General features: G+C 49.7%; 1 protein-coding gene across 1 annotated transcript in view; it reads right to left on the minus strand.

Moving 5' to 3' along the window:
- LOC128278664 (protein jim lovell) overlaps positions 1 to 9,026 on the minus strand; it is a 28,621-nt gene extending 19,595 nt beyond the window's left edge. Inside the window, exons 1-3 of the mRNA XM_053017396.1 lie at positions 7,214 to 9,026; positions 6,827 to 7,111; positions 2,367 to 2,498 (exon numbers count right to left, since the gene is read on the minus strand). Coding sequence (XP_052873356.1) covers positions 2,367 to 2,498; positions 6,827 to 7,111; positions 7,214 to 9,026 — 2,230 coding nt within the window. The remainder of the gene's footprint in view (positions 1 to 2,366; positions 2,499 to 6,826; positions 7,112 to 7,213) is intronic.
- Positions 9,027 to 10,946: the final 1,920 nt, after the last annotated feature.

Raw genomic sequence — 10,946 nt, forward strand, 5'->3', positions numbered from 1 at the left:
TACGATGGCAGCGCGCGGCGCAACAAACATGTCTCGGCGCTGCGCCTCGAGATGAGCAAAGTTGAATGCTGCAAATGAGGAAATGAAAATCTCTGGCTCTGGGATTCGCGCGCGCTGCATCATAGAGTCGCATACGTTACATTACTCATTACAGCAGCAACACGACTCCACGGTGGAAAGTTTTCTCAAGTCTCGCTGTCGCTTTGAAACGGCTGGTTCCGGCCTTTGTGTGGCTTTCGGTGTTTCGTCTTCGACCGGGGACGATGTTTTTTTTGCCTCCTTTCTTCCTGGAGCGTTGGCAGCATAAGTTACTACTTTTTGCTCGCATTCGCTCTGTACGTCTTTTATCGCTTATGCTGGGTGGATAATGCTGGCCGAGTATATTCATAAGAGCGCTACGGCAGTACGGATATGCTTTCCGTTTATTCAATAGGACCAATGTGTGAATATCTCACATAAAGTGCACAATTTTAAATCTACAGGAAAGTTTGTGTCCCGTGTTGAAGTAATCCGGAATTTGAAGTTTCCTTCTGCTTCTATGAGTATTATTAGTTTTAAAAGGGATATTGGTTCTTTGAAACTTTGGCAATATTTGTGACAATCAATTGCTCTGACAGTGGCTTTGCCGACTGCATCTAGGAAATTACATTCGATTTGCCATATGCAAACACCCTTTTTTAAAAGTTCCAGTAAAATAGGAAAGGAAGTTCAATAGTCTGATCCAATACTTCGACCCTAATAATACTAAAAAATACGAAATACTAGAAAATAGTTCACCACCACTTCAAACCGGTCAGATTGGCCCCAAGGACTTATGACACATTTGACTTTTTAAAAACTTTTCTTACTAAATAAATTCTTGCTTAGTAAATCTTTTTCATCTATTTTATAGATTTGTTGAATCGAGTTCATCTAGCTATGGTGGTTTTTGTTGCACGGAAAATGACCATATTGCAAAGCGCAAGATGGAAAAGTCTATCCATCTATTTTGCTATTCTATCTGTCTATCCATTCCATTTTTGAACTATTACTCCATTTGTTGCATGAAAGTAAAAATGTTCAAAAAATCCTATTCGTTCTACTGAACTACTTACTAATCACTAGCCCGTAGTTCTGACAAATATTCGAAGAGATTGCCATCGATTATAGTTCAGTCGATTGCTGATGGCGTAGATTGCAAATTAGCAAATGAATGTCAGTTCTTAACACAATAGCTCCAAAAAAACGATCGTGTATATATTTTTACTTTTTGGCAAGAAATGAAATCCTAAAAATATAGTTTAAGAATATCTTCGATTGAACTGGACTGTACAGTCCAGTATTTTTTCCGCCATGTGAGATATTAATTGTTGTTAATGTTCTTCAACTTCAAACCATACAGAGACCAATTCTATTGATAGACTTTGGCAAACAGCTGACCTCTAGAATGGCAGTGCCACTTGTGGATCCTCCGGGGGCCTCTGATAGCTCTATTACGGTTCCCGGCTTCATTCCCTCGATTCCCACGATTCCCAAGGGCCCAAGAAATAAAACGAGTGCGTCATTTCCTTTCGCCCGACAACGGTTCCAACCTTCTCGGACCAGAGATTCTGTTTTGGCCGCTCAATGGACGGCGAAAGAAGCGAGAATTCGCCATCGCCGGAAGCGGATACACGGAGCGCCGGACGGCCTCGTGGGATCGAGGAAGCGAACGCACGCGAGGCGAAGTGTGAAACTTCACACACATGCTCCACGATCGATGTCTTCCTGTGGCGCGAACATTCTGGACCGGTACGGTTGCTAATGGCTTTCGATTACCCGCAAACCAGCAGCCGCCGAGGCTGGCCCTCGAATAACTCAATCCCGATTGATCAGGTGTGTTGGATCATGCGTGACACGATCGACGACGGTGGGGCGTGTAACCGATGACAAGATCACCAAACGCCACCGCTCTGCGACAACGAAGGAGACTCGTGAACACATTCGCCCGACCGGGGACACCATAAACCTGGGCCCGGGCGCGTTTATGTCAGGTGGTCGACGGGGTCGGCCACGCGTAACGGCGGTCGGTGGTGGCGGCGATGCACATTAAGCAATGTTTCGTTTTCTAATGTTTTACACTTTCCCGCTTCATTAGACCCAGCGGCAGCGACCCCCTCGGCTGCGGCCATAGATTTTCTATTTCTCGAGCCACGAGGGGTTGCAAATGGAAAATCGGGTCGGGCGATTCTCTGTGACAACTGCGCGGGGACCGCGGACCAGGTGCGGCCGGTGCGGGGTCCACAATATCAATCGGCTCGGAGCTCGATATCGACGGTGATGTGTGGGCCGATTGTGTCAACAACACGATGTTACGCAAAACGGAAATGAATAATACATACACTTACTTTTCTTCTTCAGAAACGGGGGTCCGTCGTGGTGCATGCTCCGCGGGTCGGACATTTCCATCAGGGGGCTGTAGATTTTGCCCGGGTCCATACCGGGCGGAAACAGGCCAAGCGGTGAGTCCAGGCCGAACACTGCAATGGGAAAGCAAAGAAGGTAAGTAACGAAGTAACATTAGCTAGATGCAGCAGGTCGACGTCGAAGTGTGGATGTGTCCGGTTCCTTAGGTCCTCCGTCCAACGTTGTTCAGCTTGAACACAAAATGTTGCATGACAGTCGGAAAATAAATCGGAAAGGTTGTACTGATCTACTAGATCTATGAATATTGGAGTTTCCGTTTTGTTTAGGACTCTTGTAAAAAATCTTCGAAGGGTTGTCAGACAGTTTAGATCTCGAACAGTCCACTGTGAAGCTTTACACAACAGAATCGCTTAATCACTTTGATTGACTAAATGAGGAATATTGACTGTGTTGATCAGAGACAGACAGTTGATATTCTCAGTGTTAGGTCAGTTTCATCACTTTCGTTCGATACATTGTATAAGTTATATTCTCCATTGAGTATCTTACGGCTTAATCTAAATGTGATCCGAAAGAACTCTAGTCTGATCATCGACTCAAACAATACTCCTTGTTGTAGACAATCGATGGATTCTGCCCAAGGATTAGAATTAAAAGATTGGGGTTTCACCAAGAACTTCCAAAAGTATGCAATAGAAACCATACAACACACATCACGACGATCACGATCTCTATTCGACGGATATGGTTTTCTGTTAGGACTGACTGTAACCAAAGGAATTGAAGACCTGCGGCAGTCATTATGACTCAAAGCTTATTAGAATGATTGATGTCGAGAAAAATCTTCTGCAATCTGTTACGTTGATCTATTGTGTTCTCCTGTTACATTTACTAGGGCTTTTTGCTCAAATATTTGAGGAGCCAATTCAAGTCGGAAAAAATAGATCTCATACGCTGCACTCAAGAGCCATACTCCGTTTACCGTTTCGCCCAGACCGTAGCCGTATAATGTAAGCTACGGAGGAAAAACGCACCGCAAAATGCTATTAGCATAGGCCCAGTTGAACGGACCCCCGCCCGGGAAAAATGCGACTCCCACGAGACGCGTGAAATCTACGCAATTAAGAAAAGACGATATTCGGGCTACCCGAAGGCCCGAAAAATGGACCTCGCCGTCAGCCGGCGACACACTCGGTCCCACCGCCGATGGTTTGTTTTTAATTTTTCTCCCCCATACACATTCACATTCACCTTCTCACATACATTAAAGTGTCCGTGGAGTCCGTCCAAAAGTGGAGTGGCGGGTCGAAATCCGCCAAAATTACAGTCGCAGTCCGACGACTGCGACCCGACCCAGAATGGAATGGAATGAATGAATGGGCCCTGGGCGCAACACCCACCACCACCTCCCAATGGCACCCACTGGCACCACCTCGAACCCCCCGAAAAACGGGATGGTGACCACATTTCCAAAAAGATTTCCAACATAAACCCGCCGAAAACCGGCACGCGGTGCTTGTGAGAACCATCTCACCAGGGCCCATTATATGTGTGTGTGTGTGTGCGCGTGTGTCTCGAATATGTGTGACCCACACTCACACTCACACACACACGGGTGGCGGCCAAAACAAAACGCCCCCCCAAACTGCGGGTGGAAAATTCGGCCTCCCAACTCCCCCCTCAAAAAAAGAAAAATAAAACAAAAGAAAATAATAACACCCACTCCCGGGGTCCGGTGGCCGTTTTCCCGTCCTAATCATGTTCGAGCGGCCAACCCGCGGGCACCACACGTCTGAGAACGCGCTAACGGGACCTCGGAGGAGGAGATGGTCTCAAGAAACGACACTTTCTCGAGCCGGCGGACTGCGCGTTAATTACGTGCAGGGAGTGGAGCATATCTTGCGGGTGAGTGGGTGCTGGGTGAGTGGGTGAGGGTATTGGGGGGGTCTGAAGATGATGTTATCATTGACCGACGAGCGACGCATCGCTCCCGAAACTCGGAACATCGCGGGAGCGCTCCCGCCGGTCGTGTATGGTAAAATATGTAATTTTATATGGTCATTGTTGATCGGTCTCCGCGGTCCACCTCTGGCCCCGCCGACCCCACCGACCCCACCGATGCTTGTGCGCGAAATTTTCGGTGGAAAACAACAATGGGGAAATATCTTAATTTTTATGTTTATTGCCCTTCTGGTGGTCCGGCCTCGGACCCGGTGGCTGGGGTCTTGGGGGGAGCTCTTAAGATTTTCTCCTCGCGTCAGGGGTGTCGGGGGTGAGTTGAGTGGAGTGGGTGATATCCCAATGAAACCGGACCGGAAATGGATGGCACATAAGTGGGATGTGCGTGTGCCTTTTTTGGTACCTCGGGCAGAGCTCGGAAGCCCTCTCTTTGACCTCTTCCACAACTCAGTGGCACGCGGGGAGGGGAGGGTGCCCGGTCGCGAGCGGGAGAGCTGGACCTCGTCTAATGATACCTGGCGAGTGTCGTTAAATTGGCCGGGAGGTGTCCATATCGTTGCTTTTGTTTGTCGGGGTTTGCCAACAATTGGACCACATTTTGGTCTGTTTCTTCGACAGGGTCTCCGAAAGTCGATCCCGTACCCGTTATGTGGATGCCAAAGTGTTGCGTAGGGGCTGCGTGGCAGAAGTGAAGCAAGTTTTGAACTACGCGCTGCGAAGTTATTGGTATAATTCGACGACTAAGGGCAAGCTCCAGTCCGTTAGGTCAACCAGAAGGTGGTGACACCGAGCCCGATATTTATAGGCCACTCATTCGGTCATTGGTCTCTCAAATTTATAGACCTCTGCTTGTAGTGGTTATAGTTTTACAAAATATGATACTTTCGGAATAAATTTAATTGTTATCCGTCAACGGGTCGTTAATCTGTCAACAATGAAGGTTTCCTTCCTCGTCAAGACGATATTACTTATACGGTGGCAGCTGTATTATTATTTATAGTTTGAAAATTGGCTGCATTCAACAGGCTCTTTGGGCTATTTGGCCGTATTGGACATCGGTCACAGTGTCTATCAAAACACAATAGAGACATCAATGGATGCCAACAAAGGATAGTCGACTACGAAACACAAAGCCATTGAAGCCACATCGGAGCGGGGTCAAATGATGTAGTTCTGTGATGAAAGATTTAACAAAACTATTAAGAGAGCAACTCTTCTTTCGCCTTTCGCAGCTCTTCTTTTGCCTATTATTATACATATTTTATTGTTAAGTTCATACAAAATCAACACCTGGACAACAATTTGACATGTCTTTGGACACTAAAAAAAGGAAAAGTTTTTGCTTTAAAATGCGTTACCGTGTTCTTAATTAACCTTCTTAATGTGTAACCGTGCGTTACCGTATTCTTATCGAAAGTATGCAATCGATAAGATATAAGAATCAGAATTTCTAATTATTAAACCAGAGAAACCAAAAAAGGAAGAGTTTTTGCTTTAAAATGCGTTACCGTGTTCTTAATTAACCTTCTTAATGCGTTACCGTGCGTTACCGTATTCTTATCGAAAGTATGCAATCGATAAGATATAAGAATCAGAATTTCTAATTATTAAACCAGATTTGGGAATTACTAGAGGTTGATAGTTCCGCAAAGTGCCGCCAGCAGACTTCGAATGAACGGAATAAGACTGGAGCTGGCCCTCCAGTCAATCTTCCTCATGGCAAATGGTGTCAACTTTCGTTGAAAAGTTAAGTTAGTTGAAAATTAAAAATTCAAGAAGAATTCACTACTAACGAGCAGCTCATTATTGAACTCCAAACAGTCTTTCAGTCAACCGATAGATAAAAAACGACGAAACGGACGAGTAGATTTTTATAGCGTCGTCCATTGAAGTATAAGGACAACCTTTGACAGGACAAACCAAGCTTTGAACCAATTTTTTGACCAATCATTTCAAAGCGCACTCTGGCCCTATACTCTGGTCTATACTATTTTATCAATCGAATCTCGTTTGTGCATTCAATTCACATTCTGTTCTTCGATCCTCAATCTAATATTTGTTTACGTAACGTAGTTGGCTTTGCAAGATTTGGTTGTTTGGTAGCTCAAGGACCGAGCTTGAAGTGTCATCGAGGTGCCGATTGTCTTAAAGTGCTCCGATTGTCTTGATACAGGAAGCTCCAGTCCTTCTTTGATTCTCTGGTCAAAACGACAGGTATGTGAACGATGACGGACGACAACTTCCCAAAAGAAATCCTCCAGAAATCAACTTCTGTGGCAGCGCCCCCTGGCGGCGAACCATTACACTCCCGGAGATTCGAACGATCTCCAACGATCGATCAGGCACAAATTCCAGAGATTTTTGCCCTACACCGCTGCCAATGTGTCATGTGTTTACCGAACGAGATGACAGCTGTCAACTGTCACTTTGAAAGTTTGTGTCAAACTGCCTGTCTGTCATTCAAAATTTTGGTTCTACTCACTGTGAGGCGGGGTGAGGGTGAGCGACGACACCGACGGTAGGTGCGGGAAGGGCAGCGGCGAGTGCGGCGGCCTCGGTCCCGGTCCCTCCGCGGAGTGATTGAAGAACGGCGGAAAGTTGAGCGTCGGACTGTGGAGAAAGTCCTTCGGTCCCGCCGATGACCCGGACTTCGGACCGTGGTGTGGGTGTTGATGCGGGTGGTGCAGACTGTTGTTGTTGTTGTTGTTACTACTTCCGGTGTTGCTTCCGGTATTGCTGCTGTTGTTGCCACCGGGGGGGCCAGGGGCTCCGGGTGGTAGGCTGGAGGCTCCGGGACTGGACGAGTGATGCTGCTGCTGATGGTGGTGCTGATGTTGGTGATGATGCGGTGGGTGGTGGGGATGTTTACTGTTCTGCGGATGGTGGTGCTGCTGCTGGTGCTGGTGGTGGTGGTGGTTCAGGAAGTTGCCATGATTATTGCCACCGCCACCGCTGTTGTTGTTGTGGTTCTTTTTGCTCGTGCTGTTGTTGTTCTCGCTTCCCTCGGCGCCGCCCTGGAGCTGAGGCGATGACCGCCCCGCGTGTAGATGCTGATGGGCGGCGGCGGCAGCGGCAGCGGCGGCCGCGGCCAGGTGCGCCGAATGCGCGTGGTGGGCGAGCGGGTGTTGGTGGGTGCCGAGGGCCAGGTCCATGTGGTCGAGGAAGTGGGGCGGCTCCATATCATCGTGCCCGGCCAGCAGCGATCGCTCGACCTCGTCCCGGTCCTCCAGCTTGACGCGCTTCCCCTCACCGCCATGGTGCTGCTGGTGGTGGCTGTGGTGGTGGTGGTGGTGCATGAGGCTCAGGGCGGGGTGTAGGTTGTTGTTGAGCGCCGAGGCGAACGACGGCGGCGGCGACAGGGAGCCGAGCGAACGGTTCAGGGCCGCCCGGTTCAGATGCCGGATGTCCTTGAGCGATAGCAGTCCACCACTGGCCGTGGGGTCCTTCGTCGCCGGCGAGACGAGGCTCTCCCCGAGGCTACCTCGCCCGTCCGACGCCCCTCCAACGCCCGCTTCCCGGGCTGCACCGAGCGGCGAGGACTTCTTCATGCACAGGTTCTCCGGACCATCGGACACCGCGAACGACCCGGACGAGGACGAGGGTGTCAGCGGGGGACCGTCGCGGGCGTCACCAACCTTCGATCCGCCGCCCTTCCGTGGCTTCTGCAGCGATCGTGACCTTCGCGTGACCTCGCCACTGTCACCACTTCCGCGCGACTCCACGCGCAGCTGCGGGAGGCCTACCGCTTCTTCGTCCTGCTCCTGCTCCTTGGCCAGTTTCTCGTCGACGGACTGACTACGGCGCAGGATGCGCTTCAGGTGGTCCTCGTCCAGCTCCAGCTCGTCGTCTTCGTCCTCCTCTTCCTCTTCCTCTAGCTCGTCGATGTCATCGTCGTCCAGGTCCAGGTCCAAGTCACCCAGTTCATCGTCCCGTAGCGGCGCCGGTGGCCCCCGCTCGTCTTTGAGCCCCTCATCGGTGGTGGACACCGACGGAGGCGCGGGTACCGGTGTGGAGGGTTTACTGCTCAGGTCCTGCGGGGCGCACTCACCCGAGCGCCGCCGAGGTCGTGCTTGCTTCCGGCGGGGCATCGGCGAGGTGCACAGATCGGCCGCACTCGGCGTCGGGAGGCTCAGGGACGGGTCGGCAAACACCTGGGGAGGGAGTAGTAGCTTCGAGGTGGCACCGGGACCGCTGGCCGGCGTTTGTGGACCTGCTGGTGATGTGAGCGGTGGCGAGGCGTCCAGCAGACTGAAGTCCTCGGGCGAATGGGCAGGCGTAGGAGTGTTGGGGGCCGCCGGGGCCGGGTGGTCGACGAGGCCCCGCACTTGCAGCGACTCGCCCGCCTGGATCAGCACGGAGAGGCGCTCCTGTGGCACGCTGATCTCGCCCCGGTACATAAAATCCACGATCGCCTGGACGACCCAGCCTCGGAAGTCCTTCAGCACGATCACCGGGTGCTTGCAGGGCGTCTCGGAGAACACGCGCTGGAAAAAGGGTGAGCAGGCGGACAGCACCACCTTGTGCGCCCGGATGCTGGTCTCCGCGCACACCAGCGTCACGTCCACCAGCGTCTTCGTCTGCAGGAGAGTGTCGAACGCCCGCAGGATGTGGCTCTGGTGGTTGTTCCACCGCAGGCTGTAGTGCTCCTGGTCCGGCATCGCGGCTTCGAACGGTTCCTTCATCGTCTCGTATTCAATCGGGCACGGGCTTCCGGTTTTGGTTTCTGGCGAGGGAGTCCTCTACTCGTCGGGACTAGTTCCGGCCTCCCGTCGAGTGCGTCACAGCCTCTGGTCCGGCGTGTGGACCATAACCGGCCAGCCAGCCACCAGCCGCCAGCCGCTCCCAGTCCGGGTCCTGGTCCTGTTTCCTGTGAAGTAGACGGACAACACAGAGACGCTATAGAGACTGAGGGTTTGAGGGGTGCAAGTTGGCGGGACGGGGTGAAGTCTTTTGTTGCGATTGCGGTTGACGGGTCGTCTGCTGCAAAAGGAGCCCGGAGTCGGGGCCGTCTGCGACTCCAGAAGGGCGAACCGACCCGAAAAAAAGGAATCAAAAATCGTGGCCATTTTTTGCCTTCTTCAGAAGTTCGGACCGAACGCAGAAGAACCTGAACCCGAATCCGGGCGGTTCCAGGTCCTAGCTGCGAATCCGCCCGCTTCTCAACGTGTGCAACTCGCGAAGAAACTTTTACTTCGCCAACTTCGTTCGGGACGCAAGTGACAAAGTTTTTAAGTGTCCGTGCGACAACTTTACATGCAGCCTTGGGAAGCTCGAGCGTCAAAACGATTTGTGCGATGCAGGAAAGGTCAGCTGCGGCGCTCAAGTTCAAGCCCGAGTCTCAGCTCGGGTTCAACCCTACCGACCTAGCGCCTTAATCGAATTCCATTAATCATTAATCAATTTGAAAAACACAAAAAACGGTATTCTTTTTGGGAAAATGGCGGAAAGTTCTTATGGCCATAATTTATCACCCGGCCCGGGCGTCCGGATCGAAGCTGCGCGTTGTTTCGCTCTCTCGTTTCAATTTGAAAGTTTTAGTCGAGGACATGGTGGCTTCTGGCCCTCACCACAGTGGCGTTCTATGTGCGAGTTTAAAAGCTTTCCCGTAATAGATTTTGCTACTGCGGCCCTGAGCCGTGTTACTTGGGATAACCATCCGGCATTATTGGTCACTTGCAATGCAATTATTGTGTCGTTTCTATTCGCCAACTTTGATTCGTTGAAGTTACAATTGTTTACTTTCCTCTAGTTTAAGTTGAACATTTAAGTCTCCCTGAACATTATTCCACTTGTTCCAACAAGATTTCAATTTATGAATTCCCTCCATCAAGTGAGAATACTTCAGTCAAAATGTTGCTTACACTGCCCATTGAGATGTCTAGGGATTCTAAAAAATTTAAATTTCAGTCACATTCCGTACCTTTTCTACGATTTCTGGTTTCGCTACTGTTTTTAGACGTCCTTGACGTGGATCTTTTTTAAGTCTTGTACGACCACGTTAAAATTCAACATCCCATCTTTCTACCAAAACCCCCTCTGTTATTGGAACTCAAAACTTATTGAACACCATGGTATTGTCGGTAAAATCCAACGGGAAACTGTTGTCCTAAGTTAGCTATACTGTAAAAAAAAATACTAGTTGAGTGTTTCGTCTTTTGCGTAACGAAGAGAACCAGATTTGTGGAGATTTTTTCTGAGATCTTTCGAGATCTTTTTTAGTGATCATATTGCTACAAACGACGTATTCGCCTGACTAAGCACCATCTGACTATTCGCTAAACTCAAGAGACCACTCCGTGGACACCGTTTGCATAGAGTAGGGATTATTTTAAAGGAAAATGACGTAGATTGAGTGCAATAAGTCAAGATGTTATGAGTTTGAGAAAATTCCCGTATGAGTTTTTGTCCACAGAAGTATATCTCTCTTAAAAGCTTCATTTTATTTTAAAGTTTTCTTCAAAAGATTTCATCTACCAAATGGCCAAGGCTACGGTAGTCAGTTTACGTTATTTAATTTAAAAACACCTCCAGTGTTAATGCCAAATGTATTTTGAGTATCAAACAATGTTGAGTTGCACGTGACAAAATTGGCACAGTGATTT

This window comes from Anopheles cruzii, chromosome 2 (genome assembly GCF_943734635.1).
Source record: "Anopheles cruzii chromosome 2, idAnoCruzAS_RS32_06, whole genome shotgun sequence".
Taxonomy (NCBI): domain Eukaryota; kingdom Metazoa; phylum Arthropoda; class Insecta; order Diptera; family Culicidae; genus Anopheles; species Anopheles cruzii.